The sequence below is a fragment of the Capricornis sumatraensis genome, chromosome 21 (assembly GCF_032405125.1).
Source record: "Capricornis sumatraensis isolate serow.1 chromosome 21, serow.2, whole genome shotgun sequence".
In the NCBI taxonomy this organism is placed as follows: domain Eukaryota; kingdom Metazoa; phylum Chordata; class Mammalia; order Artiodactyla; family Bovidae; genus Capricornis; species Capricornis sumatraensis.
The window spans coordinates 51,093,179-51,121,135 of NC_091089.1; the positions used below are offsets into that span (position 1 = coordinate 51,093,179).

General features: G+C 47.6%; 1 protein-coding gene across 2 annotated transcripts in view; it reads left to right on the forward strand.

Annotated features, from left to right (window-relative positions):
- The window catches only part of CTIF (cap binding complex dependent translation initiation factor), a 290,261-nt gene that overhangs the window by 235,512 nt on the left and 26,792 nt on the right, over positions 1–27,957 (forward strand). For both annotated transcript variants that reach the window (XM_068993958.1, XM_068993957.1), the window contains exon 10: positions 11,001–11,156. In XM_068993958.1, coding sequence (XP_068850059.1) covers positions 11,001–11,156 — 156 coding nt within the window. The remainder of the gene's footprint in view (positions 1–11,000; positions 11,157–27,957) is intronic.

A 27,957-nucleotide genomic window follows, 5' to 3' on the forward strand; every position in this document is an offset into this window, starting at 1 on the left:
GACACTGTTTCTACTGTTTCCCCATCTATTTCCTATGAAGTGATGGGACCGAATGTCATGATCTTAGTTTTCTGAATGTTGAGCTTTAAGCCAACTTTTTCACTCTCCACTTTCACTTTCATCAAGAGGCTTTTTAGTTCCTCTTCACTTTCTGCCATAACGGTGGTGTCATCTGCATATCTGAGGTGATTGATATTTCTCCCGGCAATCTTCATTCCAGCTTGTGTTTCTTCCAGCCCAGCATTTCTCATGATGTACTCTGCATATAAGTTAAATAAGCAGGGTGACAATAGACAGCCTTGACGTACTCCTTTGCCTATTTGGAACCAGTCTGTTGTTCCATGTCCAGTTCTAACTGTTGCTTCCTGACCTGCATACAGATTTCTCAAGAGGCAGGTCAGGTGGTCTGGTATTCCCATCTCTTGAAGAATTTTCAACAGTTTATTGTGATCCACACAGTCAAAGGCTTTGGCATAGTCAATAAAGCAGAAATAGATGTTTTTCTGGAACTCTCTTGCTTTTTCCATGATCCAGCGGATGTTGGCAATTTGATCTCTGGTTCCTCTGCCTTTTCTAAAACCAGCTTGAACATCTGGAAGTTCATGGTTCACATATTGCTGAAGCCTGGCTTGGAGAATTTTGAGCATTACTTTACTAGTGTGTGAGATGAGTGCAATTGTGCGGTAGTTTGAGCATTCTTTGGCATTGCCTTTCTTTGAGATTGGAATGAAAACTGACCTTTCCCAGTCCTGTGGCCACTGCTGAGTTTTCCAAATTTGCTGGCATATTGAGTTCAGCACTGTCACAGCATCATCTTTCAGGATTTCTATGTTTAGCGTTTCTTAAAAAGCATTTATTCATTTGGCTGCATTGGGTCTTAGTTGAGCCACGTGGGACCCTCGTTGCATTGTGCAGGATCTTTGATTGTGGCGCACCGTCCCTTTTGCTGTGCACAGAGGGCTCAATAGTTGCAGCAAGCGGATTCCAGGCTGCAAGAGCTTCAGAAGTTGCAGCCCATGTGCTCAGTAGTTGTGGAATGCAGACTCAGTAGTTGTGGAATGCAGACTCAGTAGTTGTGGAATGTGGACTCAGTAGTTGTGGAGTGTGGACTCAGGATCAGTAGTTGTGGAGTGTGGACTCAGTAGTTGAGTGTGGACTCAGTAGTTGTGGGATGCAGACTCAGTAGTTGTGGAGTGCGGACTCAGTAGTTGTGGGGTGTGGACTCAGTAGTTGTGGATTGCAGACTCAGTAGTTGTGGGATGCGGACTCAGTAGCTGTGGAGTGTGGACTCAGTAGTTGTGGAGTGCAGACTCAGTAGTTGTGGAGTGTAGACTCAGTAGTTGTGGAATTTTGACTCAGTAGTTGTGGAGTGTGGACTCAGTAGTTGCAACACAAGGGCTTAGTTACTCCGCTGCATGTGGGATCTGTTTCCCTGACCAGGGATTGAACCTGAGCCCATGCATTGCAAAGCAGATTCTTAACCACTAGACCACAAGGGAAGTCCCTTAATTGTAGTTTTTGAGAGAATCTCTATACTGTTCTCCATAGTGGCTTTATCAATTTACATTCCCTCCAAAAGTGTAGGAGGGTTCCTTTTTCTTCACTCTCTCTCCACCATTTATTTGTAGACTTTTTGATGATAACCATTTCTGACCAATGAGAGATGATACCTCATTGTAGTTTTAATTTGCATTTCTCTGATAATTAGGGATGTTGGACATCATATTTCTAATTTTATTTTTATTTCTGCTTACTTGGTTTTATATATAACTTCCTTTATTTTCTAGTTAATTTCCAGCCTTAGCCATATTTTATACTTTCAGGTATTTCCATAGTTAATGGTGGTTTTCCAAGGTTTTTGAATTGAATATACAAATTAATACTGTCCAATAGAAGTATAGCATGACCCACATATATACCTTTAAATTTAATATCATATTGTACTATACCTAGTATATTCATAATTTCAACAAGTAATCAGTATTTTTTAAATATGAAGCATTTGAATTCTGTTTTTAGACTTTATGTAAGTCTTTAAAAACTAGTGTTTATTTTGCACAAACAGCATGCTTCATTTGTTAGAGGCACTTTTAAAGCACTCAGTCATCTGTTTAGAGGAATATTTGCTTCCTTTTTTAATAACCAAAATATTAACAGTCAAGACTATAACTTTACCTTTTATTATAGCTTTGACTACATCTCATAAGTTTTTATAGCTCTTTATTTCCTAAGTAATCTATTGTTTTATATTTGATTACACTTTATTCTGTCTTTCAAATAAGTAACTGGCTATTTTTTAAATTGTTCTTCATTCTTAGTCCCAGTATATAATTTGTGCAATCTCTGTATTCTGACATTCACAGTAGAATCGAAGCTTATAATGAGGCTTGTTTCAATTTTGTCTGATTCATACACTATTTAAGTCACCTGATACATTTTCTATTCATTTAATCATTGAAAGAATTCTAGTGATCTCATTTCCATCACTATCTTTCTGTCTTTTTGTGTTTTTTGTTTTTTATTCTTTCTCCCTCTTTCTTATAAATGGTTTAGCTGATGACTTTCCTGCCATTTCCCTCAAGGAGCTACTCCTCAAGAAGATGCCATCAGTATCAGTTTTCTCAGATGCTTTTCATTTTCTAAGATGATTTTTTTTAATTAAAAAAAATATTTTTATTTATTTTAAAATAAAATTTCCTATTTTATTTTTTAAAAATATTTTTTTATTTATTTACTTTCAATTGGAGGATAATTGCTCTACAGTATTATATTGACTTCTGCCATATGTCAACATGAATCAGCCATAAGCATATGTATGTCCCCTTCCCCTTGAACCTCCCTCCCACCCCATCCATCTTTTTATGTCTTAACAGCTTTTGTTTTATGTATTTTGAGTCTGCACTACACAGTATATAATGTTATCTATTAGGGATTGTTATTCTTAGCTATAAAAATAATTTTTATTATACTTAATGAACGGTATCTTGCAAACTACTTCGATTTTACTTATGCATGCATGCTCAGTCACTCAGTTATGTCCGACTCTTTGCAGCCCTACGGACTGTAGCCCACCAGGCTCCTCTGTCCATGGGATTTCCCATTTCCCAGGCAAGAATGCTAGAGTGGGTTCCCATTTCCTCCTCCAGGGGATCATCCCGATCCAGGGATCAAACTCACGTCTCCTGCATCTCCTGCGTTGCAGGTGGATTCTTTGCTGCTTGAGCCATCGGGAAAGCCCGGTTGTACTCATGCTTTAATTTTACTTTATATTTGCTAGTGGCTACCAATGTTTTAGTACTTTTAAAAGGACACTTTTATGTCTGTTTCTCATTTATCAGACTTATGAAAGTAGTAATGACGTGTGGATCTTAATGGTCTAAATTATTAAATCTTGTGTGCTTAACAATCTTCTGTACTTTTCCCACCTGTATTCATCAGTCCTTAGTGATTTAAACTTGGACTAGTAGGTTACGAGTTCTACTATGAACTTTTTATTCAGATTACATTTAATTATTAAATATCTTCTCTCTTGAGGATTTTTTATATATAATTTTATTTAGTTTTATTTTCAGCTGCGCTGGGTCTTTGTTGCTGTATGCGGGCTTTCTCTAGTTGCAGCAAGTGGGGGCTCCTCTCTAGTTGCAGTGAGCGGGCTCCTCATTGCAGTGGCTTCTCTTGTTGCAGCTCACAGGCTCTAGAGCTCAGGCTTAGTAGCTGCGACTCCATGCCGTTGTGGGATCTTCCCAGACCAGGGATTGAACCAGTGTCCCCTGCACTGCAAGGTGGATTCTTAACCACTGGACCACCAGGGAAGTCCTCTCTTGAGGATTATTGCTGGATTTTGACTCAATCTTACGACCAAAATTAGAATTATTTACTATGACTTAGCTTTCTATCTGGTTTCAAGTTTTCACTCCTGGTCCTTCTCTATCACGATTTTCTCGGAGTTGAGGAATACATCTTTTTTTTTGGCTGGACCATGCATTCAGAGCAGGAGACCTAAGAACCATGGGTTCGATCCCTGGATCAGGAAGATCCTCCAGAGAAGGAAATGGCAACCCACTCCAGTATTCTTGCCTAGAGAATCCCATGGACAGAGGAAACTGGGGCCTATAGTCCATAGCGTTGCAAAGTCAGACACCACTGAAGCAATTTAGCACGTTCTCACACATTCAAGAGAGTTTTCAATTTTTATCCTTAATTATAGTTTTAAAATAAATAAAGTTTATCATGTCAACCATTTTTTAAGTGTACAGTTCAGTCATGTTAAGTATAGTCATATTGTTATGCAATCAATCCCCAACATTTTTTAATCTTGCAAAACCAAAATTCTAAGCTATTAAACAACTCCTCATTGCCCCATTTTCCTAGCCTGTGGCAGCCAACATTCTATTTTCTGTTTCTATAAATCTGACTACTCTAGATACCTAGAAGAGTGGAATCATACAGTATTTGTCTTTTTGCAACTAGCTTATTTCACTTTAGCATAATAACCTCAAGGTTTATCCGTGTTGTGGCATGTGTCAGAATATTCCAAGATGGAGAAGTATTCTGTTGTATGTATATACTACATTTCCTTCATCCATCTGTCAGTGGACACTTGAATTGCTTCCACCTATTGGCTATTATGAATAACACTGCTATGAACATGAGTGTGCAAATATCTCTTCAAGATTCTACTTTCAATTCTTTTGTAATATATGCCCAGAAGTGGAATTGTTGGATCATACTGATAATTCTATTTTTAATTTTTTGAGGAATCACTATATTATTTTCTATAGCAGCTGCACCATTAATTTTTTTTCTAAAGATAAGTATGTGGGTGGGATTTTTAAAAAACATTTGCTTGTGTAAAATGTCTTTGTCTTGCTTTCACTCATAGCTAGGTGTGTTCTTTTCACCTCAAACATATGAAGAGCTTGCCTCAGTGTCTCTGAATTTTAACATCAATTATACAAGTATACTGCCAACAATATTTTTGTTCCTTTGTAAGAAACCTGATACAGGTTTTCCTTTTTTTTTTTCCTTCAAAGCTCTTTTTAGAATTTTTCTTTTTCCTTGAAATTAAAAAAGAAATTCTCCTGTTAAGTATAAATAGTAGGGTTCTGGAACACTGTGAACCCTTTTTGCCTAAAGAGACAGCTCTTTTGGAGTTTTCTTGTTTGTTTTCAACTTAAAGTTTTTCTGTCTTCATTCCATGTATTCTGATGTCCTTTCTGAAAAGCTCTGTAACTCATGTCCACTCTCTCTTCTCTGTCCTTTTCCTCCTTGCTTATTTTTATCTATTCATTTTCCAAGTCTGTCTCATGTACCACTTTTTCTGCAGCATCCATCCTATCCTTTCCTGCCTCCAATTCGCATTTCATTTTGCTGTGGATTTTCTACTTCCTTTGGTTCTCTCCTACCCCCAGTTCCAGTTCCATGCTTCATCTAAGTCTAAGGCTTTTTTGTTTTTAAATCTAATCACATGTCACAGAATCCATGTTGTTGTTCTTAACAGACATACAATCCCACATGTTTGTACTTGGGTTTTTTATTTCATTTATCTTTGGTTTATTGTAGTTGACATTTTTAGAGTTTTGCATTTCCCTTAGATTTTCAAAATAAGGCTCCCCTGTTCTGCAATGCAGGATTTTTTTCCATAGACGCCGTATTTCTTTTCTCCTCCCTTACCCTTGAATGAGAAAGGCTGGGTTTGGTTCTGGTGTTCACCATGCGGATCATCCTTAGAGTTGCTCAGCATGTACTCAAGTAATAGTGGAGTCTCCCCTCAGACCTGAAACTGGTGGCCTCACGTGCACATCCCACATTCAATTCGCATATTTAGCAGGTGTTCGGTCTTCTAATGAGCTTTGCTGCTGCTGCAAAGTCGTGTCCGATTCTGTGCGACCCCATAGATGGCCTCCTACCAGGCTCCTCTGTCCCTGGGATTCTCCAGGCAAGAATACTGGAGTGGGTTGCCATTTCCTTCTCTAATTCATGAAAGTGAAAAGTGAAAGTGAAGTCACTCAGTTGTGTCCAACTCTTAGCGACCTCATGGACTGCAGCCTACCAGGCTCCTCCATCCATGGGATTTTCCAGGCAAGAGTACTGGAGTGGGGTGCCATTGCCTAGCCCCAAACAGAATCCTCTCTCCATGCCTCTGATTATCAGGAGGAAACTGAGTCAGGCTGTTGTTCTTTGATCGGATATAATCGTTGTATAAAAGCTCCAGTCCTGGGTTTGCAGTGTCCTGAGGCTTTTCCTTCCCCAGAGGGCTTTGCCTGAGAACAGCGTGCCTCTGAGGACTCAGGGAACCTCCTCATCTCCTTCTGCCCCTAAATCTCCAATGATCAGAGTTTGAGCCTTGCTGATAGGAGCTGCCATGGTGCACAGGAGCAGGGTCTTGTTGGTAATTACAGGCTCTTTGTCTCCTGGCCAGGGGCAGACACAGGGAGGGCTGAAGTTTAAGCTCCCTCCCCATCTCACCCCTGCCTGGGTCTTATGGGTAGGGGGCCAGACTGCTCAGGAAAAATACGATCTCTTGGTGACAGCATTTTAGTTAATAGTAAGGACCCTGCAGCGAGCTGTGATCTTCCTTCTTAGTGTTATGGGACTTACATCTGCCTTCACGGGCATTTTTATGGGAAATGGAGAAAGGGTATCTTAGGCACTGATACAGGGGCATTGTTTTAACTCCCACGTTGGCACATGATAAAGGCCTAGCATTGTGGTTCTCAACGATGGCTGTACATTGAAATCACTTGGTACATTTCCAAATGTACCAGTGTCCTGGCCCCACCCTGGCCCATGACACAAGCCTCTCTGGGGTGGGCTTCAAACATGAGTAGCTTCAGAGTTCCTTTGGTGAGCAAGCAGGGCTGAGAACATTAGCTCAGAGCAGAGAGCAATGGACGGGCTTAGGTTCTCATTCAAGTTATGTACTGGTGACCTTAGTCAAGTCCTTTCAGCTCTTTATAACTCAGTTCCCCCCATTCTAAAGTGGGAATGGAAATGCCCGCCCCTGCTCTGACCACATAAAGATCTAGTGGGATAAACAGCAGTTAAGAAGACAGAATCACCAAAAGTCTCATGACTTTGAGGCCAGCAGTACAGCACCCTGGGGTAACCAAAACAATTGAACACAAGAGGAAACAGGTTGTAGAATCTGGTACCATTGCAGGGTCTGGGGCAGCAGGCAAAGTCATTCATTCATTCACAAGTAACCAGAACACTACAAGGAAGCCCCTATGGGAGCCGCCTATTCCAGATTCTGTACTAGTAAAGAGATCCCAACTACTTTGGGGATTTCTGGCAGACCACGGTTGTATCAGTTCAGTTTAGTCACTCAGTGATGTCTGACTCTTTGCAACCCCATGGACTGCAGCACGCCAGGCCTCCCTGTCCATCACCAACTCCCCGAGCTTACTCAAACTCATGTCCATAGAGTCGGTGATGCCATCCAACCATCTTATCCTCTATCGTCCCCTTCTCCTCCCGCCTTCAATCTTTCCCAGCATCAGGGTCTTTTCCAATGAGTCAGTTCTTCGCATCAGGTGGCCAAAGTATTGGACCTTCAGCTTCAGCATCAGTCCTTCCATGAATATCCAGGACTGATCTCCTTTAGGATGGACTGGTTGGATCTCTTTGCAGTCTAAGGGACTCTCAAGAGTCTTCTCCAACACCACAGTTCAAAAGCATCAATTCTTCAGCACTCAGCTTTCTATATGGTTCAATTCTCACATCCATACATGATGACTATTGAAAAAACCATAGCTTTGACTATACAGACCTTTGTCGGCAAAGTAATGTCTCTGCTTTTTAATATGTTGTCTAGGTCTGTCATAGCTTTTCTTCTAAGAGCAAGTGTCTTAATTTCATGGCTGTAGTCACCATTTGCATTGATTTTGGAGCCCAAGAAAATAAAGTCTTTTACTGTTTCCATTCTTTCCACATCTATTTGCCATGAAGTGATGGGACTGGATGCCATGATCTTAATTTTTTGAATGTTGAATTTTAGGCCAGCTTTTTCACTCTCCTCTTTCACTTTCATCAAGAGGCTCTTCAGTTCCTCTTCGCTTTCTGCCATAAGGGTAGTGTCATCTACATATCTGAGGTTATTGATATTTCTCCCAGCAATCTTGGTTCCAGCTTGTACATCATCCAACCCAGCATTTTGCATGATGTACTCTGCATATAAGTTAAATAAGCAGGGTACAATATAAAGCCATGATGTACTCCTTTCCCAATTTGTATACAGGTAGACATTTCAGTGGGAAGAGGGTGGCAAGGCAGGAGGCCTGAGAGGTGGGCACGAGACCCATCAGATCTGTGGATGTGAGTGGACCTCCAGGGACAGTGATTGATGGCTTCATGGAAGTTTCAAACTTCGAAAGTAAATAAGAGCTTGGGCTCTGATATACTATTCCAACTTAAAAACATCATTAAACGGAAGGAAAAAAGTTTGGTCTCTAGAGCAGGTAGACCCTGGGTTCAAATCCTGACTTTGCCATCGCCTTGTGGCCATGGGTAAGTTGCATAACTTCTCTGACCTCGGCTTCACCATCTGTAAAATGGGGCAGTAATAGGACCTGCCTCACAGGATCGTTGTGACAGTTAAATGAGACAGTACAATTAAGGTGCTGTCATCCAGCCCCTGATTTGCCACCTGAGGCCCCATATACCCTTTTAGGTTTCTCTATAGCACTTCCATCACACACAAGGGACAGGCATTAACCAAGTCATCCAGGAAGACCTTCCATCACTGCAGATTCTGAGATTCAGCACTGAGGAGAGTGACCAGCCAAAAGAAGCCATGGGAAGGGTGCTAGACTGTGGGAAAGACTGGTGTCACACTTTACAGCCTGTTCCCTCCTGGGTTCTATTTCTTCTGGCGGTACAATCATCCAGAGCCAGAATCTTGTTATTTATTATCTTTGAGTCTTCCCTTTCCATCACATCCACAGCTCACCACTTAGCAAGTACTGTCTACCTTGGCACAATCTCTTGTCCCAATCTTGTATCAGTCAGCTACTGCCGCTTAACAAACACCACAGAAATTTCAGTGGCATTCCTGTATCAATCAGCTACTGCTGCTCAGCACCCAACCACAGAAATCTCTGTGGCACACAGTAATAAGTATTAAGATGCCTTGTATGCACGTTGGCTGGGAGTTACCTGATCAAGGTTAGATTTGGGTGGGGCCCTCCATGTTTCTCTCATCCTCCTCCTGGGACCATCGGCCAGCCCACAGATGGTCTTCTCACAATGATGGAAGAAGCATAGGAGAGTAACTGTAAATACTTAAAGCCTCTTAAGGCTTGGGATCAGAACTGACACCCTGTCACTTCTGCCTCTTTCTGCTGACTAAGGCAAGTCACATGGCTAACACAAAGACAAAGGGAAAGGGGAAATATATCTTAAACATAACCTAACCTACCACAGATTCTTATCTTTCAACTGCCAGAGAGTTCAGGTTTCTATTTCATTCTGTCTGGACTTTTGCAGTGGCCTCTTTTCTGGTCTCCACACCTATGCCATATTAACCTTCTAAAGAGCACAGGTATGATGATGGCATTTCAGTGACTCCCCAGAACCTTCCCTATCAACCAGCACTTGGAACGCGACTCCTTGGCTGGCTTCAGTTATCCACACTATAGCCCCAACTTTCTTTTTCCCCGCCCTGCCACCATTTTCCTCTCCACCTCACCTATGCTGGGGTGATTGTTATTGTTGTTTAGCTGCTAAGTCATATCAAACTCTTTTGTGATCTCACGGACTATAGCCCACCAGTCTATTCTCTCCGTGAGATTTCCCAGGCAAGAATATTGGAGTGGGTTGCCATTTCCTTCTCCAGGGGATCTTCCCGACCCAGGGATCAAACTCGAGTCTCCTGCCTTGGCAGGCGGGTTCTTTACCACTGAGCCGCCAGGGAAGCCCACTGACACCGGGGGCAGACTGGCAGATACCTTCCTGTTTCCCAAACGCCCGTGTTACCCTCCCCACGCCTTGCCTGTTGCCATCGCTCCACCTGAAATATCCCCAATTCCCAGGTCAGAAGCCTAACTCTTCCACGGTGCTGATTTTCATTTGAAAGGAGTAACTCCTAGCTCAGAGTTCCTCCAAAGACTTTTTACCTAGATCTACCACACACACACACACACACACACACACACACACTGGCTTTTAGTATCGTCTGTCTTATGTCATAGTTATGAATGAACATGTCTTATTCTACCCTCTAGAACAGTGCCTGGCATGCAGTGATGCACTGATATTTTTAAGGAGGATGAATGAATGAATGCTGCTAGTTTTTCTTCTGTGCCCTAGGACCCTGGCTGGCAGGGGCCATAACTGTGTCTTTAGCCCAGTGCTGTGGCCAAGATGCCCACTGCTGGATGTATGGTCACCCTGCCTGCTGCAAGGGCATGATGTGGAGATTAGCAAAGCAGATAGTTCAGCCATGGGGAGGAGGTGATGACTGGGAAAGGTGTTGTCTCCCCTTTATCTCATTCCTTCCACCTCCTTATCTGGGTCAGTGAGGCAAGGCCATGCAGTTGCTTCAGTGGTGCCCTACTCTGTGCGACCCTATGGACTGTAGTGTCCCAGGCTCCTCTGTCCCCGGGATTCTCCAGGCAAGAATACTGGAGTGGGTTGCCACGCCCTTCTCCATGGGAATCTTCTGGACCCAGGGATGGAGCCCGAGTCTCTTCTCGCACACTGGCAGGCAGGTTCTTTACCACTAGTGCCTCCTGGGAGACCCAAGGGAAGGCTGCGAGGGCTCCTCAATCTGAAGAAGAGGTGCCATGGCCAAAGGTCAAGGTGGTCTTTCTGCCCACCAGCCAGTCTTCGGCCTTCACGCTTCAGCCACGGGTCCCCCATCCGACTCCTTGCGGCAGTCACGGGGTTTACCAGTTGCTCGGGGCCTCGCCTTAGCCAGAAGGTGCTGTGGCGGAGTGGGGTGGTCCCCGGGCCCCCTCCTAGCCCCACGCGGCTGACAGGGTCTATTTGTGCCTCTGCAGAAGGACTTCACGGTGCGGGAGGAGCTGCAGCAGCAGGACGTGGAGCGTTGGCTGGGCTTCATCACCTTCCTGTGTGAGGTCTTCGGCGCCATGCGCAGCAGCACGGGCGAGCCCTTCCGCGTGCTGGTCTGCCCCATCTACACCTGCCTCAGGGAGGTAAGCCGCTGCCCGGCCCTAACGACGCGCCTCTCCTGCTCCCGTGTGCCAGGAACGCGGCAAGGCCCGAACCACGTAAAGTGATCAATCACTCGGTTAAGAGAAACGGAACTCCCCCGGTGCTTCTGTTTACTCTAGCCAGGTTTTTGCTTATTGAGTTTACGTGAAAGGAAATAGTTCCCCGAAGGGAAGTATGATGAACTCGGACTGTCGTCTGTTCATGCTGTAGAACACAGTCCGCAGAATGCAAGTCTACAGAAAATACTGTGCTCTGAGTGAATAGATCTCTGGACTGGACGGGCTTACTGCTGAATTATTTGTTTTTAAAAATAGTTGCTTCTACATGGCCTCTGAAAAAGAGGGAAATGAGGGTGATCAGGAAACTTGTAAGAAGCAAGAAGTCGGTGGGGGACTGTGTCCTACCAGCTACCGTAATCCACTGTGGAGGGCCATCCTTGGTGGCTCTCTGGGCTAGAATGGGAGGGACAAACACAGAAGCTGTTGATGTGGCCAGTGAGGGGCTTGTGGCTCAGAACACAGGAGTGAGAAGGGAACAGGACGAAGGCCATTGGCATTCCAGTTATATCTTTGAGTTAGAACCAAGAGGACTTGCTGACATGCGATACCGAGGAGGGAGGAAGCCGCGTGGGGTCCTCAGTTATCAGCCTGCTGGCACCATTTCCTGAAGAGAAATAAATAGATTGGGGGTGAAAACCAGGGATTTGGGTGCCCATGGTCCGTCTCCAAGGCAGCTCTCTGTCTGCGCTGCTCGAGTACAGTTGTCTGATGATCCGGAAGAGGTCAGCCCTGGGGACGCGGTGTTGACCTGGGCTTGCTGCTGGGGACCCACCCAGGGGTGGCTGAGATGGAGTGGAGGAGGTGGACGAGGCCAACAGGCGGGAAACAAGCTGGCAGCGGCGATCAGCACAGGCTTGACGCAGTGGGGACCGGTCAGCCCACAGCTCCCAGATGCTGGCCCCACCCACCCCCAGCAGCTGATCCCAAGGAGTGGGGAGGGGCAACCTCTGGGGAATCAGTGGGACCAGGGCAGAGAAGTGGCCTGGGTTTGGCAACAGGGAGGGGCACCACGGTGTCCGCGGAGTGAGCACACACTGGGGAGTCAGAGGAGGTGAGGGCGTGAATGGGGACAAGTTCTTGGAGAAGTATTTCTGTGAAAGGCCCCAGGGAACGGGGACTTGTCACGAGATACTTTCGTGTTTCTGAAAGAAGGGAGAGGGTATCTGTAAACATTGCTGAAGTATCCGTTTATAGGAAAACAGCGCATCCATTCCAGCCTGCGTGGACCCACATGAAAGCAGAGCACGCGGGCCTCTCCTGGGTGCTTTGTGACCCCTTTAAGCTTCGGCCACTCCACGGAGCCAGAGATGCTTCTTGACAGATGTACTTGAATTCAGACTTGTTTCTCAGATTCAGTCAATGGCCTCTTCCAGCTCTGCTTCGCTCTCCAGGTGCGCTTAGCTCAGACCGAAGCACCAAGACAGGCCGTGGCTGTGCTTTGCGCCTCCCTTTGGAATGCCTTGAAGTTAGCCCTCTTGGGGACTGGGGGCTGACCCAGATGGCCTCTTGGGGTCCCCCTGTCCTTGCCTGAGTTTCCCTGCACCCCGACAACCTGCCTCAAGGCAGGGAGCAGCACTGCTTTGGGGTGATGGCCTGGATTGCCCGAACACGCTCCCTCTGCGTGATCTGGGCACCTCCTCGTGTTGCTGTCACCTTTCCCCCAGACAGGAAGTGAGGCTGCAGCTGAGCCCTGGCCCTGGCTGCCAAGACACCTCCGACACCGCCTGAGGTAGTGCGAACCTTCTGGTGTGAGATCCAGAAGGTGCCAAGAGGTCTGCACAGACCAGAAATGAGGAGCCCTCCTGACGCCCACTTGTTGGTTGCATTAAACTCTTCAGGGTGTTATCACCCAGGCCCGTGGTAAACTTGAAGGGTAAATAAATAAATTATCGATGGCTTTCACTGTTTGGTAAAGAGAAAACCACTGTCCTACATTCCAGCCTATCTGCTTGAGGCCACATAGGGAGACCCCTGAAATCTTAGAGTCAGTTGCCGCCTCCTCCACCTGATTACACATACACGCATACCCAGGCCTGACCCACATCCTTCCAAAGCAGGATGAGCTAGTTCTCGGATGTTTCTAGAAGCCAGAATCATCACTGCTGCCTTCCTCTATGCTGGACAAGTTTAGGCTCTTCCCCCAGGGCCATGCAGATGGCTGACCCCAAATGTACAGAGCCTACCCTGTCCAGAGGTCCTCCCAACTGCCAGAACCATCCCCAGGCTGGCATCTCTGGCTGCCCACTAGACACATCCCAAGTTAAGCCTCAGAGCCTCGAACAGGATGTACCAGCAGCACCCCAAACCCTCCTGCTCAGTCCCTGTCCTCACGTGGCCCAGACCCAGCCTTTCTGCTCCCCCTGTGGCCAGGCAGCAGTCCCAGGCCTCCCCGATTACCCTTCCTCAGCATCATGGGGACCCCCACTGCAGCCACGGCTTTGGCACTCCCTGCCATGGCTTCCCCTCCTCTCCTTCCTTCCATGCCGCTGAGCCGAACACAAACCCACAGGTCATCTTTGGTGCAAAGAGTCTCATTTGGAACAAACCGAAGGAAGAAGAAGATACAAAATCCTCAGTCTCAGGGTCTTTGGGCTCATGGAGGCCACCTTCACTGGACATGTGGCTCACTCAGATTGAGCCTGTGCTTTACCCCTTCAGGCTGGGGGACATTCAGCTCTCTAAGAGCTGCCCTGCCCTAAAACGAGGCCTATGGGCATTTGCTTCCACACTCTGACCTTGTTGAATTAACCTTCTCTCAAGTCACCCAAGCTTGAAACCTTGAAGTCTCTCTCTCTGGCCCTGAAACCTTCCCTGCCGGCCCAGCTCAAGTCCCTTCTTCTGGAACCACCTCCTGTCCCCACCCCCCACCAGATGCACCAGGAGCTCCTTCTGGGGGAGGCTCTGCACTCCATCCTTACAGCTCCATCCTTTTGACATCACCGTAGTGGATTCTTTAGTGTTGATAACAGCTCAGTGGAAGGCATTGTCCAAAGCACTTCATACATTCTTCTGTCTCTTAACTGGGGCAACACCCTGAAGATTATCATCCCCAACTTCCAGAGAACAGAGCGGTCAGACAGCTTGCTCATGGCCACACAGCTAGTGGGAGCAGTCAGTATCAGAATTCGGATCTGACTGCCCAAGTCCCTGCTCCTAAACCTCCTGCTTCACTGCCTTACGAGTCGAACAGGAGCAGCTCTTTTTCTATTCTCGTCCATACCCAACGCCTGCTCCGTGGCGGAAGCCAAAAAGATCTTTGTGGAATTGATTCTGTTTTTGCCATAAATAGCATGTGCCAATCAGAGATCCCTCTTCAGGGGATGAAGAAGAATAATTTTCAGTGGGCTCTTCAATTGTGTTAGAACAAATCGTTTCTGCCAAGATGATTTTCCAAGGGATTGAGGAGTATTATTGGCGACCAAAAACTATGTGAGTCTCCTTGCCCTCCTGTTTACAGCTCGTATTTGCCTCATGAGCTCTTCTTAATGTTTTAAAATGTTTCTCATGGTAAGAACACTTGAGACCTACTCTCTTCTCAGATTTTTAAGTGCACAATACAGTATCGTTATCTGTAGGCATAACGTTGTACAGCAGACCTCTAGAATTTATTCATTTAGCATCACTGAAATGTTATACCCGGTGATTAGCAATCCCCACTTCCTCCTTCCCCCAGCGTCTGGCAACTCCCATTCCAGTCTTTGTTTCTATGAGTTTGACTAGTTTAGATCCCTCACATAAATGGCAGCTGCAGTGTGTGTGCACAGCGTGTCCAACTCTGCGACCCCGTGAACTGTAGCCCACCAGGTTCCTCTGCCCTTGGGATTTTTCAGGCAGGAATCCTGGAGCAGGTTACCATTTCCTCCTCCTGGGGATCTTTCCGACCCAGGGACTGAACCTGCTTCTCCTGCTTTTCCTGCATTGGCAGGCAGATTCTTCACCACTGAGCCACATGGAAACACATAGTATTTGTTCTTCTATAACTGCTTATGACACTTGGCATTATGTCGTCCAGATTCAAACATGTTGCCCCATATTATGAATCTCCTTCTTTTTAAAGGCTGAAGAGTATTCCATTATGTGTATAGATCACATCATAAAATCTGTTTGTTTGTCAGTGTATATTTAGAGTGTTTCCACGTTGGACGCTGTGAGTAGTGTTGCCGTGAACACAGAAGTGCTAACGTCTCTTCCAGATCTTGATTTCAGCACTTTTAAAGAAATACCCAGGGTGGGACTGCTGGATAATATTCTGTAGAAGTTCTTTTTTTTTTTTTTTTTTTTTTTGTGGAACCTTCCTACTGTTTTCCATTGAAGCTGTACCATTTTGCATTTGCATCAGCACTTTACAAGAGATCTAATTTCTCAACAGTTTTCACCTTTTGTAGTTATACATATGGGTGTGTTTATTACGGCCTTCCTAACAGGTCTGAGATGGTTTTGACTTGCATTTCCTTGATGATTAGTGGACCTTGAGCATCTTCTCATATACCTGTCGACCGTTTGTTATGTCTTCTTTGAAAAAATGTCTATTCAAATCTTTAGCCCATTTTAAAATTCTGGTTATTAGCTTCTTTTGCTTTGGGGTTGTAGGAGCTCCTTCCGTGTTTTTGAACGTTAACCCCTTGTCAGATATATAGCTTACAAATATTTTCTCCCATTCTGCAGGTTATCTTTTCACTCTGGCGTTTCCTTTGCTGTTCAGAAGCTTTTTAGTTTGATGTAGTCCCGCTTGCCTCTTTCTCCTTTTGTGATTTTGGTGGCATAGCCATGAAATCACTGCTGAGACTAATGTCATGAGACTCTTCCCATATGTTTTTTTTCAAGGAGTTATAGTTTCAGGTGTTGTGTTACAAGTGTGTAATCCATTTTGGAGTTTATTTTTGTATAGTATAAGAGTCCAGTTTCATTCATCTGCATGTGGCCATCCAGTTTTCCCAGCATCATTTGAAGAGACCATGCTTTCCCCGTTTTGTTCTCCCAGCATCTTTGTCTGTATCCACTCCCTCTCAGTTGACCAGACCTGCCTGGATGTATCTCTGGGCTCTAAACTCTGTACCATTAGTCTATATGTTGATTCTAATTATTATCGCTTTGGAATGTATTTTCAAATCAGGAAGTGTGGTGCCTCCTGACTTGTTCTTTTTCAAACTATTTCAAGATTGCTTTGACTATTTGGAGTCCTTTGTTATTCCAAATGAATTTTAGAATTGTTTTTTCTATTTCTGTGAACAATGACACTGGGGTTTTTATTAGATTACACTGAATCTGCAGGTCACTTTGAGTAGTATTGACATTTTGAATATATTAATCTTTGAATCCAAGATCAGGAACAAGACAGAGAATGCCCACTGTCATCACTCCTCTTCAGCGTAGTACTAGAAGTCCCAGCCACAGCAATTAGGCAAGCAAAAGAAACGAAAGCTATCCAGGTCGGAAAGGAAGAAGTTAAATTGTCTGTTTGTGGATGACATGATCTTGTATATAGACAATCCTATGGTTTTCCCTGTGGTCATGTATGGATGTGAGAGTGGGACTGTGAAGAAGGCTGAGCACTGAAGAATTGATGCTTTCGAACTGTGGTGTTGGAGAAGACTCTTGAGAGTCCCTTGGACTGCAAGGAGGTCCAACCGGTCCATTCTGATGGAGATCAGCCCTGGGATTTCTTTGGAAGGAACGATGCTAAAGCTGAAACTCCAGTACTTCGGCCACCTCATGGGAAGAGTTGACTCTTTGGAAAAGACTCTGATGCTGGAAGGGATTGGGGGCAGGAGGAGAAGGGGACGACCGAGGATGAGATGGCTGGATGGCATCACTGACTGGATGGACGTGAATCCATCCAGTGAACTCCGGGATTTGGTGATGGACAGGGAGGCCTGGCGTGCTGCGATTCATGGGGTCACAAAGAGTCGGACACAACTGAGCGACTGAACGGAACTGAACTGAAAGACTCCACACAGAGAAAAACTGTTAGGACTAATAAATGAATTCAGTAAATTTGCAGAATAAAAATCAACATACAAAAACATCCATTGCATTTCTGCATGCTAACAACAGGGCTTCTTCCCTGGTGGCTCAGTGGTGAAGAATCCACCTCAAAGCAGGAGATGCGGGTTCAATCCCTGGGTCAGGAAGAGCCTCTGGAGAAGGAAATGGCTACACACTCCAGTATTCTTGCCTGGGAAATCCCACGGACAAGGGAGGCTGGCGGGCCACAGTCCGTGGGGTTGCAAAAGAGTTGGACACGACTTAGCGACTAAACAACAGTGCTAACAACATACTCTCCGACGAAGGAAAGGCGGGAAATGAGCTTATTTGCAGCAGCATCAGAAAGAAAGAGACACTTAGGAATACATTTAACTCAGCAAGTGGAAGACTTGTGCCTTGAAAACTACAAAATACTGATGCAAGAAATTGAAGAAGATGGCTCAACAAGTACTGAGCCATCCCTCGACTGGTTTTAATGCCATTCTAAGGACCTTTCAGCCTGCTAAGGACCTCGGTCAAACTGTGACCGCAAGGGTTCCACACACAGGAGGGGTGTGATCAGTGTTTGTGGCCTGAGCTAAGGGTTTCGTCATCTCCCGTCTCACCTGGAGCCAGTCTGCAAGGTTTGGGATCTGGCTTACCCAGCACCTCCCCGCATCTCCTTTTTCCTGACCTTGCAAGGCTCCCTGCCACCTTTGTGGACCTGGTGGTGATTTTACTAGACTCCTCCAAGCTATCACTACTTCTCTCTGGGCTGCTTACTTCAAGAGCTTTGTTAAAAATTCCTCTGCAGGGAATCCTGGGCTGGCTTTTAACCCCTTAACACGTATGTCTTCTGAGCCTGCTTTCCCAGGGCACCATTTCTGTCCACTCCTTCTCACCCTTTCTCCCTCCCCCAACCCCACATCTTCTCTCTTGGGATTTCCACCCCCCTGCCCTCTTCAGAGTCTGGCAACCATCGCTGGAGGTCAGGAGGAGAGGAAGGGAGGCAGTGCCTCAGTCAGGAATCTCTCTGCACCTCTCTCTGACCCCCACCAACGCCTCCCTCCACTTGGCTCCCTTGCTCTCCTTCCCTCAGGCCCCAGAAATCCCATCTGCCCCTCCATCTATGCCCTTCCTCTGAGGGGTGTCTCTGGGATGCAACTGGCTGGGCTCCTCGCGAGGCTGGCAGGCGCAGGCCAGAGGGCAGGAGTCAGGCTTCTCAGGAAATGAAATTGCTCCACTCAACAATGAGAGGGCCACTTTTTTAACTTTTTGCGTGAGCGTGCATTCAATTGCTCACATTGTTTTGGCTCCAGGGGGAAATCTGACCTCGGAAAAGGCTGCGATGAAGTGGGTGTGGGTGGAGATCCTCCGCTATTTTCATAGGGCCCAGAGAGTCCAGTAGAACATTCTTCAGGGGTACCTTTCCAGTGGGACCAGTCCCCCCTTCCCCAGAGCAGGAGAGGGGGCTGTGGATGGATCTAGTCAGGGCAGGGCCCTCTGTGGCTGGAAGACATTGAGGACAGCTGTCCCCCTGGGTAGTGATGTACCCTAACGGGGAGCAGAGACTTAGAATGATCGTCCATGCTGCCCAGGACGCTCCCTGGAGCCGGGGGCGGGGTGCGGGGCTGCCCCTTTGCACTTTGGGAAGCTTTTACAAAATGACAAATTCTCAGATCACTACTTCAACCAATTAAACGGAACTTTCTGGGGATGGGGATTTGAGGAGGCAGGGGAGTGGGGGAGATTTAAGCTTTCTGTGCAACTCGAATGTGCAGCCAAGGTTAAGACGTGCGTCTCATGAGACCGTGATGTGCAGAGGGCACGTGGGAGGGGGACCACCGGAAGAGCCAGAGACACCTGAGTTTGAATCCCACCTCTGCCACTTACCAGCTATGAGCATGCATGCCAAGCCGCTTCAGTCGTGTCAGACTCTTGTGACCCTACGGACTGTAGCCTGCCAGGCTCCTCTGTCCATGGGATTCTCCAGCCGATAATACTGGAGTGGGTTGCCATGCCCTCCTCCAGGATATCTTCCAACCCAAGGGTCAAACCTACATGTCTTACATCTCCTACACTGGCAGGCAGGTTCCTTACCACTAGCGCCACCTGGGAAGTCCCTAGCTATGGGGCTTTAACCTAATTCTTCGTCTTTCTAAACCTCAAGTTTCTATCTTGACATGGGAATATTGGGAATAACTCAGTCTGAAGGTTAGTTTTAAGGCTTAAAATAAGTGAGATATTCATATAAAGCAAGTGGTGTGTGATAGCCCCTCAGTGAGCTGACACGTTGTGAACTGCTGTTGAAAGCAAACCATATTCTAGGCATTGCTCACGAGAAGAATCGCATCACAGGAGCCTCAGAAAGTCAGATCCACTCTCCTAACTGGGCACCACGGTCCCCCATGATCACAGCCCCTCTTCCTAGAGAACCTCTCATGAGTCCCACAGCTCCAGCCACCCAGCTCCGGTTGTGTTTCCACAAAAGATCTCTGACATTCCTCCTGCCTCCAGCATGATCTTCCTCCTCCTCCTCTTGCCTGACTCCAGTCCACCTTCAAGGCCAGGCTCACTTCCCACCGTGTCCCCACCCAGCCCTGGTTTACTTTTGCTGCAGCGCATTCTAGAACTTGCATCTGCAGAGAGCTGCTGACAGAGGCCCTCTGGACATGTCCTTTACCAGTGGTTGTATTAATGCCTTGTGACCTCGTTTGGGTTGCTTTTAAATCATTTTCAGTCTTCCACTGGGAGCTGAGAATAGGCCGAGTCTCTAGCATGTAACCCCGACTGCATTGTGTTTGGGACTCTGTGCTCATTTGGTTTGCGACAAAGCTACTTTCTTTCTTTTTTTTTTTTTTTAATATTTATTTATTTGCCAGCTCTGGGTCTTAGTTGGCAGCACATGGGATCTAGCTCCCTGACCAGGGTTAGAATCCAGGCCCCCCTGCACTGGGAGTGCTGAGTCCTGACCACTGGATCACCAGGGAAGTCCCAAAGCTACTTTCTTATTTTCATGCAAAAGTTACCTAGTAGTCCTGGAAAGAAGGAATGTAAGTTGTGACCCTCCTGCAAGGAGTTTGCAGTCCACTAGCTACCACTCCAGGACTCTTGCCTGGAAAATCCCATGGACGGAGGAGCCTGGTAGGCTGCAGTCCATGGGGTCGCTAAGAGTTGGATACGACTGAGCGACTTCACTTTCACTTTTCACTTTCATGCACTGGAGAGGGAGATGGCAACCCACTCCAGTGTTCTTGCCTGGAGAATCCCAGGGACGGGGGAGCCTGGTGGGCTGCCGTCTATGGGGTCACACAGAGTCAGATACGACTGAAGTGACTTAGCAGCAGTAGTTACCACATGCGCAGTGGTCTGTGAATATTTATGATGGGTTGTACAAGTTGTACACATACAGAGGTGGAGGAAGTTTAGGAGTGTGGGCAGCCGCTGGGGGCAGAGAGGAAGGGGGCCTAGAGCTTAAGGGGAAGTGGGCTTCAGACAGGTGTTGGCAGGGAACGAGAAAGTCCCCCATGAAGAAGAGCTTGAGGGGAGGGCAGGGAGCTCAGCCTGTCTGTATGAAGAGAGCCTGGTGGGTGGGCCGTGGGCTGGCCTTGACTCATAGCAGGGGCATTCTGGTGGACACAAGGTGATGCTGGGAACCTCCCTCTCTGAGAGCATTTTAAGCTGGAGAGCGACACCACAGAGAGCATAAAGGAGAGTTTGTTTATTCATTCAACAAACACTGAGAGAAAAATGCTACTTCTTTACCGAACCCAAAAGTCTCTCAGACACTTCCTGCTCGATTCTGTGCCGAGATTAAAGTCAACTAAATCTGGGGCACTCCCTAGCCAGAAAGACCCACGAGTCACTCAGTGCATGGCGGAAAGTACAGTGCTCAAAATAAGGTGAGAGTGGGAAGCGGGAATGTGGGCGCCCAGAGGCAGATGAGGCAAGATCTGCCTGGCAAGGGCACCTTAGCTGAGAGCAATCCGACTGGAACTGTCAATCAAGCAGGCTAACAAGCAGGAAGGGAAGGGCTGGAAGGAAGCTTGAAAATTCAGGAGAACCTTCCTCCTCTGTGAGTAGTTTATTCCAGCCTTCATCTTAGGCATAGACCCCGTGTGGAGTGTTCCTCTGACAATGCACCCCTTCCTGGGGCAGGTACACAGGGCTTGGGCACCAGTTTAGCCTCCAGTCCCTCCAGGGCTGGCAGCTGCCGTTATGAATACCCAGGTTAAGCAACCATGCCTGTAACCTCCACAGAAATAACTCCCCAGCCTTCTTGTCCCCTCCAGAACTGCTGTCCCCTCTTCCACTTGGCAGCCAAGATGCTCTGTGGTATGACGCGGCTGACCTACTCAGACAGCCCCCAAAACAGACACACACACACACACACACACACACACACACACACACTCTGATGTGCCCGGATCTGAGGCTCCCCTGATCCTTGACCTCCTCAAGATACAACTCAGGGCTCACCCCCACCCTCAGACCCTCCCTCAGCAACCCCTCACACACACACACACACACACACACACACACACACACACACACACACACACACACACACACACACACACACACACACACTGATGTGCCCGGATCTGAGGCTCCCCTGATCCTTGACCTCCTCAAGATACAACTCAGGGCTCACCCCCACCCCCAGACCCTCCCTCAGCAACCCCCCCTCCCCCCACTGTCCTACTTCTTAGCCAGACTCTGCAAACTGAAATGTGAAATTTGAAGCCAGTGTTCCCCTTAGCAACCATGGTAACACAGGATCTGATAGAGAGCCTGGAGTTATAAAAATACCAGCTTCCACCAGACACTGGTTTCCAAAGGGAAACCAGTCTCCACGCCAGAACCGTTTTTAAACCGTCTTTAAAACTCAAAAGAGATTTCCAAACCCATCTCAACATGGCTCAGGAGGGCATCTCTTCAATTCCGCTTTGGAAGGCGGGTGCCGGTTGCATGCTTTCGGTATTTTCTCTAAGAAATTTAGAAATGCAGAAAGGATGTGGCTCTCTGAGAATCTGGTAGCTGTGTTAGGATATACAGGTGGGAAAGGTTTTTCTTAAACGGCCAACATTCGAGAGATATATATATATTTTAAGGTTTAGATCAAATTGCTGCCGCTCCTTCCAAGTTCCCTCCCAGCCCCCAGCCCCATCAATGCTCCTAATTACAGAGGGGAAGTGATTTGATCTCTGTCCCCTTCCTTGAAGACAGTTTTAATTAACATAACCGTTTTCTAGCAGGAATTCTACGTTTAAGCCCTGGAATGGCGAGGTAAGAGAATTGGCTAAACTCTGCTTAGGGCCAAGGAGATGGGTCCTCCAGCCCCTCCCCTCCCCCACGGAGCCCCCGCGGCTCGGCCTCTCGCCTTATCCCGGCGCTGCCTGCAGGGGGCGCCCAGCCTTATGTGTTGGGGGTGAGGGGCTCACCCGCCCCTGCCTCCAGACCCGCCCCTGCAGCCCTGGGCGGAGGGGCTCTCCCCGCCTTCCCCCAGCTCAGCGCTCTTCTCCTGCCTTCCTCTCCTCCCCTGGGACCATGCCTTGTAATTTTGAAAAATATTTTAACTCAGTAATTAATGTCTGAACTTCAAGAGGCCCCTGCTTTCTGCGGAGTCTCGCGGAAGGCGGGCGGGGAACGGGGAGGGGTGGGGATTCGGATTTTTTCTAGGCTGGCGAGTGGAAGGTGGAGGATAAATCGTTTCTCGCTGGAGCTGTGGGTATGAGATACACACACAAACGTATATATGTACAGCGTGTACACATACGCATGCCTCTGCCCATAGATCTTTTAGATCCTTCGGATTTTAAAGAAAGGAACCTTCCTCGTGGCGTTCTCTCAGTGGGCTGATGTCAGAGCCTGCTCAGCCCGCTTGGGAGCACGAGGGAAGTCAGGCTGGGACAGTTTGAGTGTGTGGGTCGGTGGGGAGGGGAGGTTGCTGGGAGGGAGAAGGAATGATCTTTATAATTAGAGGATAAGAAACCAAGCATTGTGGGGTAAAAATAGCCATCATAACTTCAGATAATCCAGAAGTAAACAAAAACAACAACAAAGAAGCCCATTTCCTACCTAGAAGGAGGTTGTAAGTAAGCATCCCCACTGATTGCTGGCCTGGTCAGGACCCATCTGCACCGCCACGGAACATCACCCCAGAGTTTGCTCGTCCCCATCCCAGCTTGGCTAGGCCTTTCTGCTCCAACTCAGGTCCCCTCCACCTAGCAGTCTGGGTGTCTTTGAGTGTCAAGGGCTGATTGGACTCCTGGGGCCTGGGCCTGAATGTGGTGTGCATGGCCCTGCCCTTGCAGAGCTGCTGTCTCCTGGGGAGGAGAAGTGCAAACACAAAGTCCCCTCTGCTAGGAGCTGGTGCCTAAATCACACACAGCTCTCTTCAGAACACTCACTGAGCTTCCTTTAACCAGCTCCAGCTACCAGAGTCAAACCGTTTAAACCCAGCAGCTGCCGATAACACCCCCTCCTTCGCTGATGCCCCTGCTGGGTAGGTGACATTTAGGCAGCACTTGTTGGTCTGAAAACCAGGTTAGGAACCACCTCTTCTCCTTTTTCTGTGCACGTCAGGTCCTAGCCAGAGCCCAGTCCCTTATGGAGGACTCCGTTGTCACCGGCGCCAGCAGTGACAGTTGGTAACGGGTGGCCCGGGCCAGGCCAGTAAAGAAGGGTGTTATTGTTCCATCACTCAGTCATGTCCAACTCTTTGCAACCCCATGGACTGCAACATGCCAGGCTTCCCTGTCCGTCACCATCTCCCAAAGCAGGCTCAAACTCATGTCCATTGAGTGGGTGATTAGAGGAAGAGAGATGGTCTTCAGAGCCAGACGGACGTGGGCAGCTTACCCACTCTGGCCCTCAGTTCCTTATTGGAATGAGAATTAATCATCATTTAGGAGATTTGCTAATTACAAGTTGACTTCCTCCCTTCCCTGTGGCAGGACACACAGAACAAAGACTTGATAAACAAAAGGCATGGCATAAAGGGATCAGGAAGCAGCACATATCTATCTATAAATACAGTGCTTCTCAATGAGAAGTGTGAAGGAACACAGTAGATTCCGTCTCAGAGCCCTTGTCCTTGCCCTTCGACCTGGGAGATGGTCCTTCCAGGTATCCTTCCAGGCCTCTTCTGGGTGGGTGTGAGTCCCTCAGAGGGGTCCTCTCATGACATACCCATTGCAGCCTGCGTTCTTAATCACCGCAGCCTTGATACCTGACTCCACCTGGGAGTTTTCTTAGTTAATCTGCTTGTTTTTTGTCTCCCCAACCAGCGTGGAGACTTTCCCAGGGCAGGGACTGGTCTACTGTGTCCACAGCTGCACTCCAGTGCCTGCCATGGCATAGATGCTCAATAAATTCTGTGGAATATATGAATGAAATAGAAAGTCTAGGCTGAGAGAAGCGCGGAACAACAGTCGCCCTTCTAGAGTTAACTAAGGAAGATTTCTCAGGGGAGATAAGTCCAGACTCCTTGAGGAGGCAAAGTGAGCAAGCCGGGTGGGGCTGGCTGCTCATGGTCCCTAGAGATGAGCTCAGAATGAGGGAAGGAAGAGGAACACTCCCCCTAAAATCCAGCTCAAAGGAACGTACTTGCAATGTGAGCAAAAACTGTTGTCAGCCAGTGAAGCTCCCCAAATGCTGTCCCCACATTTCGCTCCAGTTAAGAAGTCTTTCAGAAAACTAAGATCATGGCATCTGGTCTCATCACTTCATGGCAAATAGATGGGGAAACAACGGAAACAGTGAAAGACTTTATAGGAAATCGCTGCAGATGATGACTGCAGCCATGAAATTAAAAGATGCTTGCTCCTCGGAAGAAAAGCTATAACAAACCTAGACAGCATATTAAAAAGCAGAGACATTACTCCACTGGCAAAGGTTCATATAGTCAAAGCTATGGTTTTTCTAATAGTCATGTATGAATGTGAGAATTGGGATCATAAAGAAGGCTGAGCACCAAAAGAATTGATGCTTTCAAACTGTGGTGCTAGAGAATTCTCTTGAGAGTCCCTTGGACTGCAAGAAGATCCAACCAGTCAATCCTAAAGGAAATCAGTCCTGAATATTCATCGGAAGGACTGATGCCGAACCTGAAGCTCCAGTACTTTGTCTACCTGATTCGAAGAGCCAACTCGTTGGAAAAGACCCTGATGCTCTGAAAGACCGAAGGCTGGAGGAGAAGGTGTCGACAGAGGATGAGATGGTTGGATGGCATCACCGACTCTAAGGACATCAGTTTGAGCAAGCTCTGGGCGTTGGTGATGGCCAGGGAAGCCTGTCAATGGGGTCGCAAAGAGTTGGACACGCCTGAACTGAACTGAACTGAACATGGCTTGGTTGGCCGAAGCTCCCTGATGGGGTCTGCAGAAGCAATATTTTGACCCCCGGATGAAGAAAGGTTGAGAGAGAGTGAGGGTGGGTGGGGGGCAGTGCGAAAGAGATAGAAGAAAAACACAGAAAGCGATTGGCCGTGGGTGGCCAGGATGACAGAGTTAAGAACGGCATCCACAGACCAAGGAGGGGGCAACCCCGGCAGGGCAGGCAGCTGCCGGCTCCCGCTCACAATGGCTTAACAAAGCCCGGCCCAGTCGGTGGAAGACACAATTAGCTCATTCTCCCATTGCCCTTTTGATTACACTGTTGTTCTCAGGACTGCCATTTCTGTAATTAAGACCTTGTCCCTTACTCAGAGGTATTGAAACATGAAAGTATTTGCTGAATCTGGTTTCCCAGGGTTAAAAGTCAGACTTAGGAAATGCAAACATACATTCACTAACTAATTATCCTTTAATTAAGGCCGAATCCCTGCTTAAAACAATTAGCTCCAGGAATTGAACAGTAGGTACGACTCCACTTTTTGCTAATTGTTCTTCCCTGATCGCCAGGATATGGCCAGTCTCGGGGGAGAGCGGGAGGTTGTGGCGGGGAACAGCAGAGGATGAGTCTGTCTGCCGCTTTCGGTCTGGACTGGACCGCGCTCGGCTTGCTTTGGAAACGCTAGTCAGAGGAGGTGTGGGGAAGAGCGAGGAGGATGTGGTTTGGGCAAGGGGAGCCGAGAGGCTGGCTGCCCCAGGCTTGGACGCGAGCCGTGGGAAGTCTCAGAAGCTACTGCCGGCCACACCGAGGTGGCTCGCCTGGCTGGTGCTGAGGGCGTGGGCCAAGGATTAGCTGACTGGAAAGCAATTAGATGAGGTGGGGCTGGCTGGGAAAATACCTGGAATCCCAGGGCCAGGGTTGAGACTTGCTTGGGTCCTGCCCAAGGCGGGAGAACACGTGGGCTCCGGGGCGTGGCGATGCCCCCCAGTGAGGCTGCCTGCCACTGGCCCACCCGGCCCACGCGCTTTCTTGCCTCTTGCGGATGAGAAGAAGTGGATTCTCCAGTGTGGGGAGTCCGGGAAACAGGCCGTGTTCTGGTGACTGTGTCTCCTCCACCTCGGTTGGCCTGCCCCCGCCCCACCAGGCGTAGGGCTTCCCTAGGCCAGCCTGGTGCCATCAGATAACCTCCCCGTTTTCTAGGTAGGAGGGATGTGTGTGTAGGGTGTTACCCTTCCAGGGAATTTACTGCTTTGAAAGGAGAGGTTGGGAGAAGAAAAAAAAATGTGCCCCAAAGGAAAAAGTGATGCTCAGTTTTGTGGGAAGGGAAGGAGATGACTAACCCCTTCAGGGGTCTCCTCAGAAAATAAATACCCACAGCCACTAAAGCTTGCAGAGAACCCCTGGAGCCTCTGCTCCAGAAGTGGAATTAGGATTTTCATCCAGGCAGATGGTCAGAGGGGCCTTTCACACTGGCCTCAAAGCGGCAGTGTCAGGATTCCGAGGGCAGACCCAGTGCCGATAAAGACTGGCGTGAATTCCAAAACCCCCTGACGGCTCACTCTTCCCCTCCCCGAGAAGAGATCCTAGCTCATGCACAAGCTTTCCTCTCCACTCTCCAGATCAGAGGTCAGAAGACTTCTCTAAAAGGCCAGAGAGTAAATATTTTAGCTTTGCAGGCCAAGAGGCAAAGTCAAGTTTAACCACATCCCTGCTATTTGGACTGCGCTGAGCAGCAGTGCGAATCAATGAGAATGGTTTCTGTAGAAACTGCTCAGCTCTGCCTTCATAATGGGAAAGCAGCAGAGATGATATGTAAATGACTGAGAGTGACTGTGTTCCAACAAAACCTTATTTATGGACACGGAAATTTGAATTTTATATCATTTTTATGTGTCACGGAATATTATTATTCTTTCGATTTTTTTTCCTCCCCAGCTATTTAAAAATGTCAAAACTCTTCTCAGCTTATGAACCCATAAAAAGCAGGCTGTGGGCCAGATTTGGCCAGTGGGCTTTAGTTTACAGACCCTCTGTCTAAATCTGTGGTTCTCAGCTGGGAAATTGCCCTGCAGGTAATGTTGATGCGCATTCAAATTTGGAAATCGCTGTCTGGGAGGAGAATTGGCCGTTTCTCAGGCAATGCTGATGCCGAGGAGAGGACTGTGCACCAAGTAGGTCTGGGCTAGTCTGAAATCCACCCCCACCTCACAGATGACAAAACTGAGGCCCAGATGTGACTTGGCTCTCTCATATGAACCCAGGGAGGCTGTCTGTTCCAGATGCAGAGCTGGGTGGCTTTCTGTCTCTGGTTGCCTTCAGAGGTTTCCATTCTTGTGCGTGCTGCCCGAGGCTCTATATGAGGCGCAGGAAACGCATCTGCGTGCCCTGGAGTCCCAGAGTGGCAGGACTCCGGTGAGTCAGT